General features: G+C 40.3%; 1 protein-coding gene across 1 annotated transcript in view; it reads right to left on the reverse strand.

Moving 5' to 3' along the window:
- The window catches only part of LOC137906693 (teneurin-3-like), a 131,489-nt gene extending 110,385 nt beyond the window's left edge, over positions 1-21,104 (reverse strand). The window contains exons 1-4 of the mRNA XM_068750981.1: positions 21,032-21,104; positions 18,612-18,723; positions 18,130-18,200; positions 15,089-15,373 (exon numbers count right to left, since the gene is read on the reverse strand). Of these exons, the coding sequence (XP_068607082.1) occupies positions 15,089-15,373; positions 18,130-18,200; positions 18,612-18,723; positions 21,032-21,104 (541 nt within the window). The remainder of the gene's footprint in view (positions 1-15,088; positions 15,374-18,129; positions 18,201-18,611; positions 18,724-21,031) is intronic.
- Between the last annotated feature and the right edge of the window lie 6,154 nt (positions 21,105-27,258).

A 27,258-nucleotide genomic window follows, 5' to 3' on the forward strand; every position in this document is an offset into this window, starting at 1 on the left:
CATTTCTGAATAAATATAGCCCGTCTCTGTTTTTCATGGCATGTAGTGCATGTTAAAGAAAAAAACTGGTCACAGCCTCTCCGGTTTTGCTTTTTATTACTTGAGTGGTTGACCTTTATCTCGGTGATTGATCTGACCCGGCGCTCCAAGGACAATGACGAATGAGAAAAGCAAGTTAGAGAGCGCAGACCTCCGCCGAGCAGCTCATTCCTCTCATAATTAGATTTACACCGTCCACATGGTGATCTGGATAATCACCAACGGGTTCTAATTTTTTTTTTTATTTTTACACCAACCATGAAAAGTAAAATTAAATCAGAGTTGATTAACTGATTTTTGAATCGGTAAATAGAGATTTTAGTATTAAAATTTTAGATTTTTTCCTAACGTCATTCTGGATCCGATCCAGCATGCACTCTGCATGACTGTGTCAAATTTCATACATATTGGTCAATAATCAACAGAGATATTGAGGAACAAATTTTGACGCAATGTTACCGAAAGTTTCAAACTGATCCATAATCCAGGATCTCTTCTGGATCATCACCAAAATTTAGATCCGTCCAGAACGTGTTGAGTTACAAACGCCGACGATCACATAACCACCGCCTTGGTGGAGGTAATAAACCTGCACAATATTACCTTTGCCCTGCAAAAAAATCGACAAAATGAAAAAACATTTACAGCATAATTTAGGAGTATTTCCTGAGATGCAATGTTGATTCTGCCCTTTTATCTGCACAAATGTGTAGGTTATAGGGAATCAGTTTAATGTAATTAATGATGATACAATGAGTGATGATGGAAAATGTTAAAGACAGCAATCAAAGAATGTTATAGTAAATCCTGGCTAACCTGTTTTTTAGGCTAGCTAGGCTGTCCCCCCCACCGTTCTGCTAAAACCGATTGAAATTGATCCTGTCGTTTTTGTGTTATAAAAAAAATACAAAGAAACCAACCAACAAAAAAACAGACATGGAAACAGAATGAAAACATAGTGTTCTTAATGGAGGTAATGTCAGGATCCTCGTGTTTTTTTTTGCGCTTGTTTTTCTCCTGGCGTGTTTGGGTCTGGAGCTCCGGAGCCGGAGTCACCACTCACCCGCACACCTGCCAGCCATCAGCATTCAAGCCACCTTCACTCCACTCTGGATATAACACTGGCCCAGTTCACAGCTCATCACCAGATTGTCTGCTTGTCCAGATCTCAGTTCTTCATGATAGGTAAACACTTTGTGAACTTAGACCCCCCCGCCCACCCCCTCTGTGTGAAAGAGAACGACGGAGCGAGGTGATAATCCGGTAATACTGTTACCTTATATCTGTTACACATGGAGGGCTACGGCCCATATTAAGTTACAATATAGAAGAAGGCTGAACAAGTATAAGCGGATTATAAATATCTTGAGTGTGCAATATGGAGGAGATAAGACCTGAGATGGGGGGGGGGGGGGGGGGGGTGGTGGTGGTGGAGAGAGTAGGCCGAGAGAGGGAGACAGAGAGAAGGGGAGACAGGGTGGATGACTCATTCATGAGAAAGTTTCCACCTTCCTTTCACACACACATTCACTCTCTTCTTCCAGATGATATGATTCGTTAAAAGCGCCCCCCCCCCCCCCCCCCCCCCTTTGATGTGGTGGAAGAAGAAAGAGATGTGCATGGTGCTACGGCAACCTTCACGTGCCCAAACCCCCCCCAATGTCATTGCTGCATCTGACATGCACACATGCGCACACACAGAAACACACAGAGCCTTATACCATTATACCATTATACTGCAGGTACATGCAACGAAGAGCATTATCGCTCGAAAGGGTACAAAAAATAACGTTGGTTTGAATGAATGGAAGATGCTAATCGTTCCTGAGAATCAGAAATGCAACAGGACGGCCTGCTTTGCTTTTAGCTTCTAACTGGCTTGCTGAAAGCTTTCCATTGTCTGATGATGGCAGGCTCTGCTTGTTGGTTGTTTTTAGTGGCAGCTGAATGAATAGATGTGAATAATTGTAAATAACTTTTTAGATTAAATGATGCAGATTCTGCATCATCTTAACATGGAACCCAGAGTGCATGATTTGATTTCCTAGTCGCCCTCAACATGAACTAGCTCCAGTCAAATCTCTTCTGAATGCGCCTGTTCCACACTAATTCACCCACTTGCCATTCAGACTGCAGTCCCACTCCATTTTTAAAAGCTGACTTTCAGTCAACCAGATATCTTATTCACCGCTCCTTAATGCAGCTCTAAAATGTCTGTTTCCATCGAAGATTTTATAAAAATCTCAAGGCAATTCATTTCTTTCTTGAGGACACTCATCTTCTTTTTCTGTTCCCACACAAAGACAGTTCGAGTCGACAAGGACTTTTTTTGGATTGTTAGACTAAAATGTGTTTCATAGCTTTTCTTAAAAGTTGTAATGGGTGCGCGCGTGCACGTACACACACACACACACACACTAAACTTCGATTTAATTACATATCCTCCTGGCAATTTCAATAAAGCATTTTATTTGGAACTTGAACTGCTACTCAAGATACAATCATTTGACACGCATGTCTTAGGTCGCCGACCCCTGATCTAAAGCAACAACTGAACTAGTCCAGCCCTGCTTTGAAAAATCAGGTCATGCATCTGCTCAGCAAGTTTAGAAAAGGTCATTCATTCCTTTATTTATCCCACAGTAAATTACTGCAAATGCACCATCCTGGCATTTGGGTATGTCATAAATAGGGTTTATTTTTATTATGATTATTATTATTACTGGCCTTGTCAGAAATATGCACTGATTAAGCGATGGCTGTTCCAGTCTGATAAAGATGGCATCCTTCAGTCCCCTCTTAAACTGTCTGTTTTCTCTGTCCAAATGTCTGCATTGTTCAAAATTAGCGTCCTTTAGAGGGCGATAGACTGCCGAGTCCTCTCCTGCAGGAGAGCCAGCTCTTCAGCTCAAAAGGAGGATAGAAGATACACCCATCCTCACAACGAGTCAAGCAAGAGCTCAGAAATAAAGCCCCGTTTCTTTTTTTTTATAATCCACCTGCGATTCTTGACGTCTGCCAGCTCAGTTCCTCGGCAGTATGACTTAAAAAGTAAATGGTAAAGTCTGCAACTGGGTTGAGGCAGCCTGCTTAAAGGAATGACAGAAAGAAGAGGAACAATACTTTGGTTTAAAGCTGGCTGGTCTGAGAGACAGACTGGCCTACCCACTCAACAGGCCTACACACACACACACACACACGCACACACACACACACACAGCTAAACAGCCATGTCTAGTGTTATAATCAGATTTAGTAGAAGCCATATGACACTAGAAATAGTTGCCAAGGACGGTCAAGCCGTTGTGGGAGAGTGTGAGATTATATGTGATTCAGAGAGATGAAAATAAGGAGAAACAAGACTGCGTGATTGTGCATGCGTCCATGGGTATGTGAAGTTTCTCAGTAAAAGCACCCATATGCTGAGGTCAGCCAGACTATCACTAGCTTTCCAGACACTTTTGGGAAGGCTGTGTTGTGTGTGTGTGTGTGTGTGTGTGTGTGTGTGTGTGTGTGTGTGTGTGGGAGAGAAAGAGAGTAGAAGAGGGAGCTGGGGTGACACGCTCATAGATTGTAGTTATTTCTCTATTTACAATTGATATCATGGCTTGTTTATGTGCGGTAACGTATCGGATAAGGTCACCTTTTCCAAATTAAAATAAATAAATAAATGGCTTTTCGTTGCTAACCAGCACGGCTCAATGCCGAAGCTACTCTTCACAGAGTCTGCCTTAACAGCATCCATCTTGATGGACCTTAAATCGGTTTTCATTATAGAATAAGATCTTTGCACTTTAGTCTATTCAATTATTTAATTAGTGAGTCAAATTGCTTTTTATTGTTTTGTGTGCTTCAGGAGAAATATCTCCACAACCTGCAATCATGGTACCTCCATCTAGACAAGAGGGATGGATCATTTAACCTGTTGGGTTAAATGTCCAAACATTGAGGCAACAGTTGAAGCTGTGAGTTGGCCATGTGTCCTTAAATAGAGCACATTGATTTTAAAACTAATTTCAATTCCAGCTTTTTCACCAGTTGCTGAATGTGAGGCATGAACAATAGAGACCAATCAATTACAACACCTTGATCTTTATATTGAGATATACAGATTTGAGTTCCTAAAGAGTTGCCACAGCTTAAAGGTCATGTGGGCTGATTTAGCTTTTTTAAAACAATACGTTTTGTCTGTGAAGATTCTCAGTCATCCAGGCTTAAGGTCGATCTCCACTTTGAATAAAACGAACTGAACGGCTTGAAGATGCTTTGCCTCTCGTCCAAGAGGCTTCTTCCTTTCTGAGTGGCTGGCGGGGGACTTCCAGATATTGAACCTGGTGGGTGTGGTTGAGGTCGTTATGTTATAATGAGAGTCCCTGAAACCCAGTCATATAGGTTTCACCTACCGGCTGTAAGTGAGGCTCCCACCCTCGGGAGTTTGGAATCCGTTCAGAGGATGGTTGCGTTTGTTTGCTTCCCACAGCCATGCAATTGAGAGTTGAGCTTCCTCGGGAGGGAACCCGAAACTGCATTGTATGTGGACAGCTGATGGCGAAGGCCTCCTCCTCTGCTGAGAGATGGCCGTTGAAGTTTGACATAGATGGCTTCTTTAACCCTTTGCTCTCGGCCAAGGAAGACAGATGGTTGTTTGGCGCAAATCACACAACCGTCATCTGAACAAATACCAGGTGACTCGCAACTCCCAGGGGAGGAAGTCTACAGGCCATTGGTGAGACCTATAGAGCTGGGTTTCACCAACTCAGCGTTGAGTGTTAACAACCCGGAGCCCTCCCACTAGGTTGACTGTCTGGACCCGAAGAAGTCTTTTGGATGAGAGGTGAACCATTTTCAAGGTTTCCCTGCAAGTCCGGTTGACTTTATTCCAGACAGAGATCAACGAAACTTTTGTTGGGCTTGTCTGCATTTAAAACTAGATTCAAGTCACGCAAGAAATGGCTGTTGTTTTTATCCTTCGGTTCAAAGCCTGGCACAGACCAAAAATTCACACAGAGGTGAAGAGAAGAAAACATGAAACGGTTTGATGCGGCCCATCTTAGCATGACTCAACTCAGCAAATCACATCGCTTGACAAAGACTACAATGGCTGCTTAGCCAATAAATGCTTTGTGAGTGAAATGGCAGCGGTTTGCATAGATGACAAATTATCTTCATTATTGTTTAAAGGAACCTTTTTTCACAAGTACAGTTCCCAAAAACTTGTATGAAATATTTGTGCCAGGCTTGGGTAAAAATAGCAAACAGATGCTGCAGGACAGCGTCCCTCATGTCTGTATCAACCCGCCTTGCCAGAAACGCTCTAAACCCAGAAGCAAAAGTACGTTCATAGCGAGCACGCGTCCATGGTAAACCGTGAGGGACGTTTTTGGCACACAAAAAAACACTAACTCTTTCACCCACACATTTCATTCAACTGTCGAAAGCAACTCATAATCCATATTCTCAAACAACTTTCGAGACGTTACAAATTATTTTCAGATACGATACCAAAACTCACCTAAACACATTAATTTGAGGATTTGAGACCTTAATTAATCTTTATTTCTCTCCACGGGGAGCACAGTAAATTACTGAACTGCGGGGCTATCTTACTTTTTCGCAGCAGCAGTAAAAAAACAATCCATAGCTAACTGCCTTAAACACACACCTGTCCTTCCTATGCAATAAAGACTTTTCTTCCCAATTCCCTCTGCAGCATATTTAATTATCTGTGTTACACAAGCACAATGGATGTGCCACCCTGGTGCTGTAATTGCTGACAAATCACATTGCTCGGAGTGACAGAATTCTTTAAAGACGAGGGATTGGATCCTGGTGGTCACCAGGGATTGAGCCTATTGTAAAGCAGCATCAGCACCAAAAAATATGTCTTAGACAATTTCCCATTCCCATATTTGATCTTGTGCGTTTTCCATGATGCACATGTAAAAAAATAATAATGTACTATCAGATTGAGCGATTTTATTATTACATAATAAAAGCCTTCCAAAGGAATTCTTGCAACCATATGCGAAAGCAGCATCAGTGACAAGAAGGCAGTGGTGGAAGAAAATGAGGGCACATCATTACTGTCCTAATGATGGAGAGATTACAGAGGACAAAGGAAGGGGTGAAAGAGGGATTGAGAGAGAAGATGGTAGATAAAGATCAGAGAGAGTAAGAGAGAGAGAGAGAGTGGTAATGTCCTAATGATGTAGTGGCTGTCAGAGTATTTGCTTCAGAGGCCAAATGATCCTGTAAGAACAGCACAGCTATTGATCCAGCTATTACACAGAACCACATACCAGTGATTGTGTGTGTATGTGTTTCTCTGTGCATGTGTGTGTGAGAGAGAAAGTGTTTTTGAGAGAGGCAATGAATATGAGAGAAAAAAAGATGAAGTAGCAATGAATGACAAAAACAGGTAGATATTGTATTGTATATGAAAAGGAGGGAGAAGGAAGAAGCGGTAAACAGAGTGTGTGTGCAGACATGACACTTCATCAATACTCCCATTAAAGTATGAAAGATATGAAACCTAATCTAAACCTGATCTGCTTGATATCAAATCTCAGTTGTCACCTTGAATACTTGGAATAGGTCCCGACTCTCACACGTTCAATCACCTCCCAATGCATGTGCACGCACACACGCACACATACGTTTTAAAGCTGTAATGCATATTTAGAAGAAGAAAGCGACACATATTTTCCTTTAGTGAACTTCTATGAGGGTGATTCTCATGATGTGTCAAGCATAAGAATTTATAACATGCCCTTGAATATTTTTTTTTGTACATATACGATTATAGGGTGAACTAACTAAAAAGTATATTTTCAGAATTTAAAAAAAATATTGCCTGTGTGTTTATCGACATTTTTTAGATGAAGTCCATAACAAATTATCATTACCGCAACTTAACATTACGGTACATGAAATACGGTATATGGTTAAAAATGATTATTTTTGGCCATTGTTACAGTAGACTCTTATTACTCATGCTAAAACCTATATATAACTCTGGAGAGATACATTTTAAAATGTTTTAATTTAATGTAATTTCCTATTAATTCTCATTACCGAAACCTTTGTGAGGATTTACAATTGTCTTTATTTAATTACTTTTGTAAAAGATAACATACACATTTTGTATGTATCGGTCACTAAATAACTAGTGTGGTATAACTTGTCTGTATATTTTAAAACAAAATATGATAATATAATTATTACTTAATTTAAAACAAGACCAGGTTGCGGTAATGAGAAGGCCATGTCGGTAATGAGGATCAATGTTTCGGAAATGAGAATTATATTAACTTTGGACAATGGGTCTGATACCCAACCATATTTGACACATTTAAACACATACCATTTTTAAATGAATGTTTATTTTGTAAAACCCCACAAAAGCAAGACACCTCCCGTGTGTTGATGACTCCTGGCTTTGAGGATGTCACCTGATGAATCTTCAGTGTCCCAGGAACAGTTTTTAGATTGGGGGGAATCAATTCACTGCTGGTATTTATCTCCTCTTCTAACACTTTAAACAGAGTCACTGATGAATTGTTCTTCAGTTGATCATACAGACATTCAGCATTTGGGATACTGGTCCCATACAACACTATTCTGTCTGCCAGATTTTTTAAAGCCCTATGCTTTGCCAACCCATATTTCTTTCTTTTTCATATTTCTTTGTATGTTAATAAGGATACAAGAGTGGTTTGTTTTTTTTGGGGGGGGGCGACAGAAAATAATTGAGAAGCACTGGTTTAGACCATAACTGGGTACATAATATTAATAACTAGAATCATTAACTTTTTTTTTTTACTTCAAAACTTCACGTTTCGGTAATGAGAACTAAAAAGTTGTGTAGATACTTAAACATACAAACTTTTAAATTATATTTGGAGAGGTAAAAAATAACTGTTTACCTGGTAGCCATCTTGAATGTTACAGTCAATACTGTCCCCTCCAACAAAATTCCTTGGAAATGTAAGTTTCTTGAGGACTTAAACAATGATTGAAAATTGTTGCGGAGAATGAGAAAATGAGTCTTGGACACATTTTTATTCCTTGTTATTTTCACTAACTTTACTAATATTCTTCAAAGACCACATGTCTCTTCACTGTAACTGTTTATAGTATAACATGCACTAATGTTTATTCTTTTTTATCTTTCTTAATTACTAATATTTCCATCTCATAGAACCCAAATCCAGTCATGGACACGTTCCGGTAATGAGAAATTTACCCTTAAATGTAAAGAAAAACAACAAAATTTATATTTATTATGGTAAATTTAAATCATGAGCGAATAGTCCATTAAGAGATGTCTATAATGGTATCCTTATTATTTTGATAGCATTAAGTTATAATCGAAATGCTTCATGCCACCTTGTTAGTCTGGTTTCGCGAGAATCACCCATGAGCTCTAACTCTAGCTAATGTATAGTTATTTGCCACAAATAAAAATCATCCGAACATCATGATGAAGATATTAATGTTTCCGAAATGACGATCTGAAAGTATTAATATGGAGGATTACACTTCCCAATAAGAGAGCATCATCTTAAACAGACCTTTGCACTTCAAAATCAATTTACCAATTTCAAAATAGTGGATCTTGGAGTGAGCCATCCTTCCGGCTGAAGCACCATCTACCTTGTACACAAGTACACACATGTCATGCGTCATGTCATATGCCGAGTGCATATCCTGTGTCAAAGTATCCGGACTCACTCAATACCACTTTCAATTTCAATCTTTTTGTTGTTTATTTTCCAGTGTGAAGAGAATCAGTTCAGATCAACATTATGTAAGACAGAGGAAGACTTTCCCAGGCAGATGAGTTCTTGGGACATAAAATGGGAATTCTGATGCATACTACTGTTCCAAAAAACGAAAAAAAGACAACATCAAAATTCCAAATGTTTAGAGTTCAGCATGTTCCCTGTGCGCAAGTATCTTGCATGCCGCTGAAATCCTTTACTGCATGAGGTTTTCTGCAGAGCTGTGAGCAGATATGTCTCTGTGCATCATTTGCTCTTTCTCTCTCTGCACTTGTGGTAATGGATTCCGCCTAAATGGGTTCTCAGAAGCATGAGCGAAGAGATGGGGAATAGAGGGAAAAGAAAGGGGGTGAGGTAAAGGCTGCAGAATAGAAGAACTCTTCCAGTCAAAAATCCATTTTTCTTCTTGCTGCCAGTGGTTGTTTGCACTTGAATGATGTACAAGAAGAGACGCTTCAGATGATTTTCTCTGTGCTACTTGAAAATCAGAATTTAAGAGGCGGGAATATGTGCATGATTTCTGACAATGGAAATAATTTGGAGAGCAATCCTGTTCCAATCTCTAGCACAGGCATGGGCAAACCCAGGCCCGGGGGCCATATGCGGCCCGTTGGTCTTTTTAATCTGGCCCGCCAAGCTTGTCCAATCATATCATTAAACAAAATTGTATTATAATTAAACCTCATTCATTTGACCTTTTCCCTGTAATGCTACCTGTAAAAGGACAAATACTTTAATGCAATAGCTTTCATGTGTCATTTATATTAGCTCACACAAATACTCCATCCATCTGTTCTTGGTCCGGCCCCCCTGTCAAATTTTAGAACCTATTGTGGCCCGCGAGTCAAAAAGTTTGCCCACCCCTGCTCTAGCATATGCATATATGAGGAACACTAAAGACTCTGGTCCACATAATATAGCAAACTTTGTGAGTGCAGCAGTTAAACTTAAATGCATCTTATACATTATCTGTATATTCTGGAATGGGTGTCATTTTAGGGACTTAAATGTGTTTTTTTTCTTTTTTAACAGGAAAAGAACACGTATAACAGAATTTCATTATGTGTGGGAGGGAGCTTTATAGCAAATTTTAGGATTAGTTTAAATCCAAATATTTGAATTTCCCATTTGAATTTTACACATTTATAATGATATAATAATGTTTAAGGAACAGATCTTCTAGCTATTTAAATGAGATCAAACATTGCAATATATGGTATTTAAACCTGTCTTTCTATTTCCCCACTTGTTTAACCAATGTGGTACATTAATTCATTGTATGCTGCTTCTATCAGGACCGTTGCCTTAATTGGGTAAATTACTGCAAATATACTACTATCCTGTAGAGGTAGAGCAAAAATGTAAAAAAAAAAAGGGGAACATAAAAGAGGGGAAAAAGTATGAAAATGAAAGAAAGAAGGATTGAGAGGGGGAGGCAGCACAGTGAATGATTTAATGTTCGCCACTTCAAGTGTCTTGAAGCTCCATGTAAGCGGCGCCAAAGTTAAACCCTCTCGTCAGTTAGTCTGTTATTCATTGATTTCTCTGGTCAGCACTAGATTGCTATTGAATATGACTGGCACCAAGACTGTGTGTGTGTGTGTGTGTGTGTGTGTGTGTGCGCGCATCTATGAGGATGTGAGGAGCTTGCATCCCGTGAAGTCAAGTACACAAAATATTATGTTAGTGTCCCATGTACAGCAGCTAAATAAGAGTGTGAACGATGAGCCCAAAACACATTTACCGGTATGTCCGTGACAGCAGGAACAAATACACTCTTTCACTCCCTCATGCCGAAAGAGAAGAGGATAAATGATACATTATTTATTCCTGAAGTCTGTTTATTTGTATTTTTATATTAACCATATAAGAACCAGCTGAGCAAAAGCACAAGCAACAATAGCTCTATATCAGTAGAGCAGAATGGATGGAAGAAATGTGTCTTCAAATTCATCCTGGTGAATGCGCATGTATAAACGCTCTATACTTGCATATGCGCCTTGGTTATTGCACTGATCTGTCTTCTAAAGCATCGGTATCTGTTGCTCTTCCACTGCTAGATGTGTATGTGTGCCCTTTTAAATTGTTGTTGGTGTGTGTGTGTGTTTGTCTGTGTGTGAGTGGGTGTAGTGTACTGAATAATCATAATAATAATAATATATGAAGTTGTATTGGAGCAGCGTGAGTTAGAGTGTTGTGGCTATGCGAGTTCTGTGTTAAGGCTAGCTGATGTATCGTTTAATAAGACTGCAATATGAATATTTTAAGGAGTACATATTATTTTAAATGAAATTTGTCGGCATAAACACAAAATCTTCATTCAAGTTGTGACATCATCGTGCTCAGTTGCGTGACTGTATTTTATTCCATCCTTTGCCTGCCTGGTGGATTGATGTCACAACTGGCATTTTTAATATATTGCTCTCAGGACAGTAGTCCAATCTGATGTAAGACGCATGCCATTGTCCTTTGGTAAAGGCAACACCATTTTAAGACAATATGCCAGTCAGTTTGGACTCTAACCAGTTTGCATTCTGAACCAGTATCTCCACTGGTCTCCACTCGGTGTCAACACACCCTGTTACAGACTCGACATCAGACTGCTTCTTTGCTCATTTTACAGTGTAATCCCTCACCAAGATCAGAGTAGAGAGAGTTCCAAACTCTGCAACTGGAAAGTGGACAGACTGAATATTATGTTGAGAGTTGAATACTGAAGCCCCACAAGGCTGTGTGTTCAGCCTCTTCCAGTTTACACCATACAGCCATGAATTTAATCTATAAATGCAGGAAAACTGTTTATCAATCATGTAGATGACAAAACATCAGATTTTTGCCAGTATGCCAAATTGAAATCTATGCCAATTGAGGTAGCCACTCAGTGGTGCTATGACTACAGCTGAATTTGTGTGTGTCATTGGAGGTCACATCAGATTGGATACAAATCTAATTAGCAGTTCCCGCCAACAAACAAACACATTTGGTTGAGCAAAATTGTGGGTAATACATCAGGAAATATATTTAATGATGTCCCCGGAATTAAGTCAAGTCATCAACTTCAGGAGTAGCTTCGTAGCCCCCGAGATCTGGCTGGACATCCTTGCTTCCAAATATCATCTAATGTGTAAAGCTAAAACAGTTCTGCAATGCTTTGAGCCTAAGACACTCTGCCCCCCCCCCCCTTTAAACGAGAGACTGAAACAAGTCACCCGAGCATCATGAAGTCCCATTGCTGTCATTACTGCCGTCTGTGAGTGCGCTAGTTATGTTAGTTCATCACTAAATTGCCATGATACAATGAGATATTGTATATTTTCAGTGTGGAATAAAATATAAAATATGATTTTACATCTTTTCTCGTTACATGGACTGCTCTTGCTGCAATACTGGAATATTCCCTATGCACACACCCCCACTTCAACCTCTGGCAAATAATCTCCCCCCATTAAATACTGCTGAGACTGTGCAGGAACTTTGTGTCCCGGTGTGTGTGTGTGTGTGTACAAGTGAAACACATATAACAGCTAAGGTTATGGTGTTAAGCAGCTTAGCCATACCAAATGGATTAAGTGTTTTGTTGACACATAGAATTGTAATCTGGTTACTGAAGACGAGATACACCCATTTTCTTCTTTATCTGTGCATCTGCTTCATCCCTCCATCCCTCCTATTTCTTTCTGCCTTTATGTCCTTTCTTTTTCCTTATTCCCATTTCTATCAGCTTTTCCTTTTTCCACCATATTGATTTCATTATGTGTGGATTCCATGGAACGCTGATTTTCAGGAGGGTCATCTCTCTATGTAATTATCGTATTCAAACCGAGCCAGAACTCCAAAAGGCATTGCCTTGTTTGTGTGTCCAAGACACTTGTATTAATGCGTTTAGGACAGAAAATGTAAGTGTATCTTCCTTTTTCTTTTTCTGTACAGAGATATTGGTGATCTCAACAGAGATCACCTATATCAGGTAACCAGGCAAGCAGCAGCCAGGCCCCATGGGCCCACACACCACAGAGGTGTTTATGTCTCCGGTGTGTATTTGCAGTTTTGTGTGTATGTCCAAAGGGGAGCCAGTCAGACGTCTCTGGTCTAATATTTCCTCTGACAAGAACAAAGAGTGCACAGGGTCTTCTCACTTTCCCTGTCCTGCCTTTATTCCTTTTCACCGCCTCTTTTGAATGACCAAACCCCTTGGATTGCTTTGTGTTCTCTGTCCAGTCCCATTATCTGTCTTTCTTGTCACTTTCTCTTGCAATAAAGCCCCTGATAGAATCACACATATAAGTTTAAGTCACTGTATTCAAACAGGATCAGTATCATCGGGGCGGCGCATTAAGAAGTGGTTCACCTGAGATCTGCTGATTACAGTGAAGCGACAGGACGATCAGCTCCAATAGGAGACTGAAGGGCAGCACAAGAGAAGAGATGAAGGTGAGGTACATTCACCACACACACACCTCACCCACCGCTGAGGTCGTGCGTTCTTTGCCAGTCCTTATGTTTGTCTGTGTAAGCAGTGCAACCCAGAAAATGTCCATTTCAATTTAGTTTTGTGGAATGATAGGCCCTGTGGAAAAGGGTGATTGGATTTGAGAACTATTCACAGGACGGCCATATACATGGCGGTGGGCCGTAGTTATAGTGGTGGGCCATGCCAACACCACTGTCGGATTCATGAACTCGTTTGTCAGAAGTGAGCGGTCTGCTAGAACCCTCAACTTCAGAGGCCAAGAGGGCCACATTTAAACCACAACAGGTGCAAAGGGCCACAAGTTATTATTAACATATATTTGTACTATTTTATTCGCTGTATTTACTACTGCTGTTTCATTTGATGTATTTTTAGTCATTTTTAATGCCTTCCAAAGCATCATGGAATATTTAACAAACATTCTCAATTTGAGTAACAAATGTAGCGCAGCGACTGCGTTTCCAGGTCAAGCTGACGTTTTATCAACACTGGAGTGAAGAGCTTTGCATTGACGACATTCATAAAGGTTGCAATTGCTACTTATTCCTAGTGAGAGCCCTGAGTGTGCAATTCACAAATATTAAGGGCGAGGGAGCCCCGTTTGAATAGGAGCTCGTTAAGGAGAGCGAGTGGGCGAGAGAGCACTGTTTGAATGGGTGGGGGAACTTTACACAAACTGAGTTTTCACATGATTTTGAAGAAAATGTGAATGAGAAATAAATAAAATATAATAAGTATGAATAAAATTCCAGGTTAGAAATCGGTGCATTTTTTCACATTGAGCAAAACAGTCGTGTTTAATGGGCTGCTGGGCTTCGAAGGGAGCGGATCTTTTATTTGGACGTGACCATCAGCAGCTAATGGGCACTAAAAGACTTCCATAAAGCAAACACGGAAAAAATTAACGGATTAAACACCAAATTCTTTCATTCGTCACTGATAGAACCCATCTTGAACCCATAATGACAAAACATACACGTTAACACACACACACACGGACACACAAACACACAGAAGGACACAAACACACATGCATAAAACAGCTGCATTTTTAAGAGTCAATTAGCCTTTGAAAACTTGACGACTACTCACTTTTTATAGATGGGAAGCGCATCCTCCAGAGCACTGACATCCACAGTATAATGCCATTTAATGAAAACATTATCAAACTTAATATAGCAAATACGACGACTCAGCACTTTATCTCAATGTTAATTACAGCAACACATCTCTTAATGAAAATCCACTGTGTGAATATGCTTGTCTAACTTAATGAAAATACTTGTGTTTATGCATTGTACGTGTTCGTGTATGTGAGACCAAAAACACATCCTTTTTGAAATTTACACCTGTTGGGGAAAACTACCTTGAGGTTAATGAATCAGTTTCACACATACACAAACTATACCTAAATTGTCAGTGTATGCTAAAATTCTGCATTAATTGCATGTTTTTTTTCACCCTGACCCTGAAGTAATGTACTGACTATTTTTCCCAAATCCCATTATGAGAATGAGCACTGACTGAAACATTTTATATACAAAAATATGAATATGAGAGACCTACAGTTCTTTTTTTTTTTTTACAGTCTTTTGGAAAAAATCTGCCATGCTTTCAAAAGTCAGTCCCGAGGCATCTAAAATGTAAATGACATAAATACATTTTGCTGTGCATTCTGTTTCGTGCTAGCTATCTGTGTTTAAGTCAAAGGAAAGAAATCGACACACATTATTTCTATTATTTTTAAATGGACAGCAGGAAAAGACACCTGGAAAGAGAAAGTGATGTGTCCTACCATTATCACTGTCGGATTTGTTCTCGTGTTCGGTGTCAGTAAGAGTCAGCACAGAGTTGGAGCGGCTGGAGAGACAGGAACTCCTCCCCGATGACTTAGACACGCCTCCTCTGCCCCACATTGTGGCTCGCTCTGGTGACATCACAGCCTGGCTGTCGGCTTCCAGGTCCTGGGTTGTGTCGACGGAGAAGCCGCGATGAGGCATACTCATCTCGGAACAGAACGTCAGGCCACGACGCGGCGGGGGTTCGCAGATTCCCAGCTGGCGAAGACTGAAATGCTGGCCTGAAATAGAAAGAAAAGAGAGAATTTTGAGATTAATTTTAAAAATTCTAATGTTATTTCACATGCTAGAAAGAAAAAACTCAAACCTGCACCACCAGAACATCTTTACTTCAAGGTGGACACTTGGTTCATCGCCATTATTTATTTGAGACAAAGCTAAAATAAATTTGTCTCGACAGAAGCATAGATTGAATAAAAATTAGGCAGAGAATATGAGGATTATTATTGACAACATTTTAAAATCCTGTTTAGTCATTTGAGAGAGGAGACAGGCAATGAATGCATGAAAACCCTGAGATGTGTGTGAAGTGGTGCATTTCGTATTTCATAAAGGTAAACCGTGCATGGATTCTGTCACATGTTATATAATATGCCAAACCATTCCTAATTGTATAATTCTAAAAGAAAACTAAAAAGACGAATGGATAGAATATGCAAAATGTAGACATTGTGGAATAATTTCAAATTGTATGCATAAACATGTAAAAAAACTAAATACATTAAATGACCATAAAAACAACAAATGATAAGATTAAAAATGTTTGACTATAATTTTTTCTATAGAAAAACTACATTTTATTTTTGTTACTTAGTGTATTTTGTTGTTACAGTATATTCTGTATATAGAATGTACGAATGCTGTGATAGTCAAATGTAATTTCTTAAAACCTGAAACAAACAGATCGCCTTTAAAAATGCAATTTCTTGCACCTTCTTTCATTTAGTCCATGAACCGATTGAAATTTCACAAAACTCTTTTCCATGAAATTTTATAAGTCATAAGGAATGACTTGATTATAAAATTTTAATAACACATGGTAATCCTCAAAAATATCAATGAAAAAACATGAAAATAAACTATCCACAAAATCTCACCGTCCGTTCCTTCATCTTAAATCATCCAGTGAAAAAGGAAATTGAAAAAGCTTTCTGTAATTAACAGCACAACAAGAGATAACAGTTGCTGCCATTCAATTAAAGTTATATTAATTTTAAATGAGCTGCACCGAGGCCAGCAGTGAAAACCTGATTGAGTAATTATGATTTTTTTAAATCTCTCAAATATTGACACTGAGAATATTGGAGCTTGAGGACAATGGATCCAGTCTGTGGCTAAGGACCCCCCCTCATTTAATTTAATTTGAACCCTTTTTCTTCAGACTTTGTTCATGTTCATTGTTTCACTATAGCTTTCATCACACATACTCTTAACATAACATACTCTGACATCATAGAATCCATACTGCTGTCATTACCTTGACCTGATTGGTTCCTGAGTGGCTGTGATGTAACGAACGACAGTTAACTTATGAATAACATTTGTTGTTGTTTTTCTTCAGCATGTTACTTCTTGAGAAGAAGGGTGAAGGTTGTACAACGTAAAACGGTCAAATGATGTAATCCTTTCAGTGTGAGGAGTGCAAGCAGGTGAGGTGAGGTGAGGGGCACAATGTAAGCTTGAATCTCTAATTTTAGGTTGTGTATTTCTTTCCATTTACTGCAAAGAACAATCAGATATATTGTGATGAAGTACTCTCACTTTAAGAGAGTACTTTATCACAATATATCTGTTCTCGTCTCTTTGCTCTTTCTCTCTCACCGGCCTTTGGTATTAACCGTGTTTGTGTGTGTATCACAGAACACATACATGTACATATACATAAAAAATCCCATATTATACTCTTTTTCCACAAGTTAACGCAGTTCCCAAACACTTGCAGGACAGCGTCCATCATTTCTGTCTCAAACAGCTCTGTCAGAAACGCCTCTGAAAACAAAACCGAAACTGAAAGTTCATTGCGTGCACACGATGAATGTGGATGCATGTGCACACACATCTTGTGCACATTCTAACAATGTGACGTCACATTAACGAAGATTTCTTCCAGACGCGTTTCTGTACTTGATTACAGAACTACGCAGGATTGACTGGACGGTTTATTTAGCTGTTTTTTGGGTTGATAATGACCCCAACCCACCATAATAGTGTAGAAACAAGGGAAAGGTGAGTTTCTCATAATACGGGACCTTTAACACAAACCTCTTCTCAGTCTTGGGCAGCGAGCATTTCAAAATGTAGTCCACAAGGAAGTATATGGTGGCTGTCAGAGGGAATACATTTGACTCAGCGCTTTGAGTTGAAATCTTAAACTGTAATTCAATAACAATCTTTTTTCATTCGTGTGAGAAGTTGCATGTTGACAAGTGGATCATCAAATTGGAGTATATTCAGGGGAATATTTTTACTCATCCTAACGAACTGAATCTGACTGCAGGGTCTTGCCAGTAATTGTATTCCTTGTGCATGGCAAAACAAACTCAAGCATGTCGACACTGTCAGATGTGATAATGGAAAACATTTCCAGAAGCCAGCTACACAATTATGCAGGTACTTCCCATTGAAACCGATTACTGGAATGGGATTTGTTTCTCTCACCAGGTCATACCACCAGGTCATACCACCAGAGTCAGATTTAGACATCCATGAATGGGGGAAAACAAAAATGGGGAGCAGGCAGAACGCGTTGTCAAATTTCAGGTGAGACTGCATCCACATGGATTAGATTCATTTTAAAAGCAAAACAGTGATAAATAAGAGCATGCGTGCTGCCTTATGCCTTACTTTGAATTCCAATGTGGCAATGAGGTAAATGCAAGTTGGATTTATCCCAAATGCATTTGCATCATGGACTTCAGCTCACGTGATTTGCATTGATTATACATGGGTTAAGGTGAATGAGTGTGTGTGGACTCACCTTGTCTTTTATAATCATCTTGTTCCTGATGAACCATTTCCTTATGTCCTTTTGTCGTCCCATATAGTAACCTGCCAGCGGGACAACAGCGACACTTCTATCTCTGTTCATGTGTTCCACAGATTATTTGCTTGCCAGTAAGCACACAAACAAACAAATGAAAAAATTGCATGAAAGTTAGCAGTGTGTTTTGTATTGTCCGTCCTCACATTGGTATTACATGCTCCATTAATGCTGCAAGCTGTCTGATCGGCTGAAGGTTCGAATCAATAATTGAAATCCAATTGTGCGTCCTCCACTCATTGTTACCTGAAGTAGGAGAAAGCCCTTTGTGACAGCCTGCAGGATGTCTAACAAGAGTTCCAATTCGCCTGGGCTGTAATTAGAGTCTATTCAAGACAGCATGTAGCAGACGTGTTTTGAAGTTTCACATGGATCTAACATGATCTGCAGTGTGGAATGCGTGGAATCCAAGTTCTAACCTGGTCTGGTCTTGGTGCTGGTCGAAGGCCTTAAGGGTTTCACTGGAGGAGTAGGACTTCTGAGTCGGGACCCGGAGGCCGTGGGGACAGTCTTCACTGTCCCCTGATGAACCTAACACACGCACACACACACACACACACACACATGCTGCATGATCTTTGGAAAAAACTGATACTATTGCATTTTATTTTCTATGATCAATATAATAATACAACAGGAACCTGATATGAATAGCTCCATTTGCAAATAATAAATCATTCAATGACAGTTAATCACTTGGTTTGACAATTTTAATTGAGGCGCTGCCACTAATTGTCACGTCTGACATTTCAAAATTAGAAAATCTAATTTAAAAAGCTCTATCAAATCAAAGCAAAACAATAAATCAAATAGCAAGTAGAGACACGATGAAAGAGATGGGGCTTGTGTATTTAACTCAATTCTGGGATCACTGTAATTTAACTAATATCTTCCTCTTTCATAGCTTTTAAAACAGAAAACAACAATGCAAGCAAAAACAAAAAGAAATGCACAGAGTGAATACAACCCCTTTTTGTAGTGCACTATATTTTGCAACAAGAACATGGACCAGTATCTCCAACAGGCCATTTAAAAGCAATCGTGGGAGACACACACGGCTCCTACAGCATGGAAAGCGTGCACTAAATATTATTATTAATTTAAAAAGCAGCGTGACCCAAAATGTTGGATGAATTTTGACTTGCTGCTGTCTACTTTAATCTTCACGGGGATTTTAAAGAGGCCTATTGCTCAGTATCTCAGTAACGCTGTCAGTGAGAGACACGCTACAGACACCGATGGCGAGGAGATGTAAAGCTCTGGAGGAATCAATCAGTCCAATGTCTCTACTTGCACGACAATAAAACACCGTGAGACCAGTGCCTCTCACGCCCACCCTGTCCAAATGTCTGATCATTTATTCTGAATATTTAAATTATTTCATTCTCTTGTGTGAAGCAAACATCCCCATCCTGAACACCACCGGGATATTTTCAGAGTTACCAAAAATACAAAAGCAGAATCCACTACTAATGTACTTTCTGCTCGTCCCGTGAGGGGTCGCCACAGCATATTAACTTTCTTCACTTCACCCTGTCCTTTGCATCGTCCTCCCCAACACCAGCTACTCTCATGTCCTCCCTCACTACGTCCATGTATCTTCTCCCAGGTCGACCTCTAGCCCTGTTCCCTGGCAGTTCCATCCTCAGCATCCTTCTACCGATATAGTCCCTGTCTCTCCTCTGGACATGTCCAAACCATCAAAGTCTGTCCTCTCTGACCTTGTCTCCAAAACGTCTAACCTTCACAATTCTTGCCTTAATCTTCAGCACAAATAATTCTGTGTGCAAAGAAGCCCTTTACAGCCAGTATCATATGGGTTCTCAGTATCCACTCAAAACTACCGTAATTGCTGGACTATTATGCGCACCTGTGAAAAAGCCGCACCCACTGAATTTTAAAAAAATATTTATTTTGTACAAAAGTAAGCCGCACATATTCGTAAACTGCAGGTGTCTACCGGTACATTGAAACAAATGCTATTTAACGGAACACGGCTCGTAACGATATCCGCAGCAGGTCTCCAAGGTGAACAGCCTCTGGCATGTTAGATCAAGGGAAGTCGGCAAATCAGATCCGTAACTTCGGGATAAGGATTGGCTCTAAGGGCTGGGTCGGTCGGGCTGGGGTGCGAAGCGGGGCTGGGCTCGAGCCGCGGCTGGGGGAGCAGTCGCCCCGTCGCCCTCCCCTCTCCGCCCGTCGGAGGCTGCGCGGCGCGCGCGCCCGCCTGGCGGGGTGTCCCCGTCCCCTTGCCCCCATGCCCCTCCTCCTCCGTCCGCGGGAGCGTGGTGCGGCAGGGGTGGGGACGCCCGGGAGGTCGAGGGGGCGGGTTCCTTCCCCGCGGGGCGGCGCGTCCGACGCCGCGTAGCGGATGGCGGGCAGGCGGCGGGGATCGGGTACGGCGGTCCGGCGGCGGCGACTCTGGACGCGCGCCGGGCCCTTCTCGCGGATCTCCCCAGCTACGCGCAAGCGGGGCTTTCCCTCCGGGCGGGCGGGCGTTAATTTCGTAATGAAAATAAATAGGCTTTAACGAAACACGGCTCGTAACGAAAGTGGGAAAATATACGTAAATTTGCCGCGTCGTTGCATAAACCGCAAGGTTCAAAATATTGGAAAAAAGTAGCGGCTTGTACACCGGGAATTACGGTACATGTTAATATATGATGGATTGTTTTCTTACAACTGGACTGCCGTCCCTGCGCTTTGTACTACAAAAGGAGAATCAGCCTGTGCCAAGTCAGAAGCTATTTTAAAACAATGTGAGAAAAAGGTATTTGCCCTTTGATTCCAACTACAGTATACAAATAAATGAATGATTGCATTAAATGATCAATCTCACCGGTGTAAGGTCCCTGTCTGTCCTTGCGGCTCTTGGAGAGAGAGCAGTATGGACGGCGCTCTTTCACTTCCATAACGATTCTGGTCGTGCTGCTGGAAAACATACAGTCATGCTGCTGTACAGCTGCACAGACGGAAAGACAGACGGGCCGAGAGACGGTGGGAGAGGCGCCGAACGATGCAGCCTGAAGACTGAGTCAGAGAGACAGCGGGATGCGTTGTTGCACTCCACCTGTTGACACAACAAATAGAGAGACTCGAGTCAATAACAATGTAGGTTCTCCTCATCCGCAGCGTGCATTTTCGTGCGATCTGCCAGCCTACTCAGAGGATTTGTTCACTCCCTCTGGTTAACATGGAAACCGACATTCTGCGAGTCGTGCACATCCGTGTGTTCATAAAAAGGTTCACACAAAAAGAGGTTAAGTGGTGCTGCCAGTCAGTCTAGCGAGAATGATTCACATGCCATGTTGTATCATCCGGTTAAAAAAAATCCTTCTGTTGGACACAGACTCTTCATTCAAACATTCGCAGGGTCTGCCTGATGAAAACACCCGACTCAAAGATTTTGACCACAGTCTCCATGCTAATTATTCTCCATGCTTCATGTAAATGCATTCTCATTGCTGCAAATGAACTGCTGTTTAACTAACTGTTTTAAGCCATATTTCTAATCCTACGTCAGGTTGTGACTCTACGTAGCATTGGCTCAGGGGAATCCTCCCGATCAGGTGACACAAACAAGGTTAAAGCTGATTTAACTGAGTAGTAATTAAATACTTTTCAGGTTTCCTTCATCATGTATCAGTCGCAAAATACTTTTGTAAACATTTTACAAATTTGCTGTATCAAATGTAAATTGCAGAACACTACAGAATACTCACTGCTGATGCAAATAAAAACTAACACCAGCAATTCGCTGTGGCAAAAATGTGAACCCGACGTTTTAGTTGCATTGCACAACAAGAAGCAGAGGAGGCGTGGATACAATAAAAATCCTAATGAATTTATTTGCTATTTAAGAAATGATTCCAAACATTGAAATGCTGCTTTTTAAAATGTACTTTTTTACCTCTCTAAAACACGATGGCAAAGACATTACTTTGGGTTCCGGAATGTCAGACAAGAACGAGATGGAGGGAATCATCACCTTGTTTGTGAGCCGTGATACCACTATGCTTTTTTAGACTTTCTATGGAAACACAATTTATATATTTATAAAAAAAACTGTAGAATAAAGACAAGAAAAAAAAAGAAAAGAAAAAAAATGCTTGAAGGAGTAACAAAAAGAGAGGCAAGGCTGGGAGGGTGGAGCAAAGACATGCAGTAGTGGTCAGTCTGTTTAATAAACCGTCAACTTAATCTGAGACACTGAGACCTCAATCCCCTACCTTCTGGACCTGTGTGTGTGTGTGTGTGTGTGTGTGTGTGTGTGTGTGTGTGTTTGAATCCTGAATCACTTAACTGTCTGTATTACTTGCATCCCACATATGAGGAATAATCTCATTTAGTATAATCTCTAATCCATTTTGATGACAGTAGGACAAATGAAGGCTAATGTTCTGGAGTGCTGCCTACCAGTTTCATTCATTCACCCCACCGGTTGTGTTGTGGTATGTTGTGTTAAGTTGTGTTAGAACCCGCAGGAGTCAAACTAGGGTCTCCGCTTCCAACGAGCATGCCGAGTATAAAGAAATTCTCTCCACGGAGACATGATGCAGCCAAGTGCTAATGATATGCAGCAGAGTCCCATATGAACTGCTGATCTGCACTTGGCTTGATAATCATGTTGCTCCATGCCATGAACAGGGGCGGGTTGGCAGGGGGGGAGGCTCTACATGAGTCACAGGAACCGGAGGAACTAGCGATATTTATTCTCTGAGCTGCAAGTTGTTCAGGTTTTTCTCCTCACATCCCAAATTTGCACAGAAAAAAGTCCAACATTTATGATTTATAATGTATAGAGCATTTCATATGACCAAAATTTCAGAGTTGTTGGATCATTGATCTTTAGAATGTCATGCCTTCCTTATCAAAATGCTTCAATGCTTCGAGAATGGACCTGAACCCTTTAGGATTGCATTTTTCAAAGATTTCTCTAATCATGCCCACACACACACTTACAAACAAGCAAATACACAAACAAACAAAAAAGAAGAAATAACAACATTGAATTGATTTCCACAAACCTGTGAATAAGCAGTGAGGCAAGGTGACCGGATATGTTTAGGATTACTAAGCCAATGGCGGGGGTTTGCACAACCGCTGAATGACATTCTTCTTTTATGCGAGTGTCTAAAAGAACATTTTCAACACTTTCTCAACATTTATTGCTCACTCGACGCTTCCTTGACGAGTGGCTGCCAGAAGAATGTCAAACGGTGGCTACTTACTGGTTTCACCCAATTTTGTTCTAAATGATTAAAGCTCGGAATTCATACAAGTAAAGTCAATGAAGTAAAGTAACTGTTTAAGAAAACACTGCTGCCCATTAGAAGAACAGACAAGAAGTGTAATAGTGGTAGTGAAAATCAATAGAAACAGGAAGTTGGTCAGCAGGAAATACATGACATGATCATCAAATCCACTTTATAAATTAATATTCTTTTACTAGATGGCTCAATTTTTATGCTCAGTGAATTGCCTCATGTCTCATCTCTTTTCACACAACGACGAATGGCAATTGGAAGCCGGACAGTTACAATCAGGGAGCAAATCTCATTTTCTCTTCATACGCACGCGTCACAAATTCTGAAATGAATGAACATAAAATACACATAATGCAGACAGACAATTTCAGAGCAAGTGAATTAAAAACTAACTTTGTGTGATTCTAAGAAGGATAGAAGATAATAAGTAGCCGGTAGTTCGCTTCAGGGTTCTCTCTCAGTTCTTTCAATTCAAATATTTTTCTGGCTCCAAATTGGTAATCCACAATTTCACAAACGATACATAAATTCAGCCCAGATAATATGACAATGGATTATATGGTGCAACACTGCACCATACGTGTATACACACATAAATACACACGCATTGTAATTGGTTTACGGACCTGCTGACTAAATCTGTATCATGAATGAAATAGATGTGATTTGAACACAGCACGACATTGAAAGATGGGTGCACAGACATGTCTCGATGTCCCCAAGGAAGTGCTCGATGGCTCCCAGCAGCACGGCAGCTGCGCTGCTCTGTGCCACCCACCTTAATTGAAGTGAAAATGACTCAGACAAGCACTGTAAATTATTCAACTTCTCGCTGTCGAGGAGGCACTTGTGGAGCGCACACATTGAGGAGCTCCTTGAAGAGAAAGCTATTTTGATAGCTTCTCAGTTGTTGTTTTTTAATGAATGGGTATAATGCAATCTGTGTGCACAAGGAGGGCCTGTTTTCGAACAGCCTGGACACAACAATTGTCTCAGCTGTGCCAAATCCTCCGAAATCGCAGAACACGATGAATCCCCCCCCCCCCCCCCCCATGGCTAGTGTGTTGTGCCACTGAGTTTTGCTGCATACAATTTTATTGACTCAGATATTCATCACTTTAATTAATATCTTACATTTCTTCCGAGTTAGTCTTTGTGTTAACTGCTAGTGATTGGATCTTTATTTAGTTAGTTGTCACACAGAAGTTATTGGTTTGTTCTTTGTTTCTCATCAGTTTCTCCTTTCTTTGAGGTGATGGGCGGGGCCACTGACATGGAGGCGTGTCCATGTTGAGTGCAGGCCAGGTGTGCATCATTGCCCCTAATATGACTGTTCCAAGTGGCCTCATGGGGTGGGGAGGTTAACGATAAGAAATAACCTTTAAAGGAGATAATATATGTCGTTACCTCCTAAACTGCAACTTTAACAACCCTACAAAAAAACTCCCCAGTTTAAAATGCATGATCAAATAAATCTTATTAAAACTGTTAAGTAATTTACATTGGTAGCTATACTGATGATTTCACCATCATAAATGACTCTAAGTAAATTCTTGTCAGTTCGTCTTGGAAGCTCATGGCTGCTGGAAACTCCTGTAAATGTTGTATAAAAGCATCACATGTTTAGTTTCAGTTGGGGTCCCTGTCTTCAGCTGTTTAGGGGAATGCTACAATGCTGTTTTACACGACTTTTTAACCGAGTAGATAATGACTGAGTTTTTGTTTATGGATGAACTACTCCTTTGCTCTGTTAATTAAAAACACTGTGCTTCAATGGACAATGAAGGCAATTAATGGGGATTAAAGTGCCAATTCAAATTTCATTTTTTATTTTATTTGAGTATATTAATTAACCTTTAACTGATGTCAGTTGGAAACCTCCTTCCATTTCATTACTTTTTACTCTTATTTGAATTTCATTTTGGTTGGTAAGTAATATTCCATTAGCCTAAAAAAAGTTTTATTTTTCTTATTGATTACTTTGTATGAAAATTGTATACTGAATAATGTGCTTGTCAAAACCATAGGCTACTACTCCCCGCTTTATGATAGATAGACAGATAACATAACTGCTATGCATGCATTATTCTCACAGGAAAGATAACTACTTCATAGTAACACTGTAAAATGTAAATTTTTGTTGTTATGCATTTATTCATTGTGTGCTATTTAGATGTGAAAAACAGAAGAGCGTAAACGTGAGAATTCAAAGCAGATTTAATTCTGCAGAACTCGTTAGGATAGAAAAGTGCAGAATGCAAAGCAGCACAGGAGAAGAGATACATGAACTCTGAACTCTTATTGTGTTTTGTACAGTACAGACTGTGATTATTTACCCACAACTTCTATATTATATAACACATGAGTGAAGAACAGTTTATATTTTAGTATTTTTCAGTCCCCATGTTTATAAAATGCCAGTTTTTATGCATTGCAGCCTGAGGAGTTCATCAATGGTCACGGGTTGTTTATTGTTGGTTGTTGTCATTGCCTCTTAGGTTCCTAGATTTCTCCAGATTCTCCTAATTGCTCTATGATAATTTGGTCTGCAGTTGGTGAAATCCTCATCCCTTGCAGGATTTCTTTTTCTAGCCTGATAGAAACATTGTTTGGACAACTTGGATGAAGGACAGCCTGGAGGTTAGAGAAATGGATTCGTATCCAGAAAGCCTCATCCATTAAGAAGCGCTCCACAGAGACAATATTTACAAAAAAGGAAATAGTTTGGTATCCAAACTGAAAAGTGATGAATACAACAAGTAGACAGATTGACTTAAAATAAACCTAACAGTTGTATTTTAACGATCAGCTGGGTAAATGGGTGGGGGTGGGGGTGGGAGGATGCTCAAGAGAAGGAGTCCAAACATTGGTCGGTGGTTTTTAGTACTTTAAATGTAGCATTTATGCAATCAAACGGACTAGGTAAAATGATTAGGGCATTAGCACATCATTAAATCAACATTTTACTGCCTATCCCACCTATTTTGGTATCAGAGCGCTGTTAATTTTTAAGATGAACTCTTGTTTCAGTCATAGTTTCTATTCTGTTCTGCTCAGCTGCATTGCTTGCAGCATCAAGTCTGTTTTCTGTGATGTCAGACGGAGCTGCGAATGAATGTGTCATTAATGTCCCAAAAGAGTAAAGCATGTTTTTAAACCTTGGTGTATCCTCCTCATTCTTCATTCGTTTTCTTCACACTAGTGAAAACATTTTTTTTTCAGTATGACAGCTGGTCAACATCAAGGACAAATCTGGTAAATCTCATTTCAGCCTGAACGAGACCGTCTACAGGAAAGAGATAACACCATTTATAAAAACCCTGGACAACGATATAGCGTAGCACCAACATTTGCATTGTCTATTTCTTTGAGTTAGCTGTAAGTCCTACTGGTCATTTTTTGACTTTTCCAGCTGTAAGTCACGCACACACACACACACGTAACACACTGTCAGTAGCGTCACCATTGTTACGGCACTGATTGAATGCAGCTGCCACCTCCAAACAACAACCGAGTCTCGTCTTGCCCTCGTAACTTACGTACAGAACGGAGAGAAGCAATAAAGGTGCAATTGTCCCGCTTTGAACAGGCCGTTTAAAAAGGTGTTCCGTTTCAGGAACAATTTTATTGGTCCGTCTAAAACCCTGTTCCAGTCTGGACCAAGTGTTTAAGCATTTTACGAGTTGCCCATGTGCCTCTGGCAAATAAAAGAGAGCATCATCAATACAGGAGATTTAACATATTGCTTCCCTTTCCCACGTCAGCTGATTAGATAGGAAAGTGTGCTATGAAATGGATG

This window comes from Brachionichthys hirsutus, chromosome 17 (genome assembly GCF_040956055.1).
Source record: "Brachionichthys hirsutus isolate HB-005 chromosome 17, CSIRO-AGI_Bhir_v1, whole genome shotgun sequence".
Lineage (NCBI taxonomy): Eukaryota > Metazoa > Chordata > Actinopteri > Lophiiformes > Brachionichthyidae > Brachionichthys > Brachionichthys hirsutus.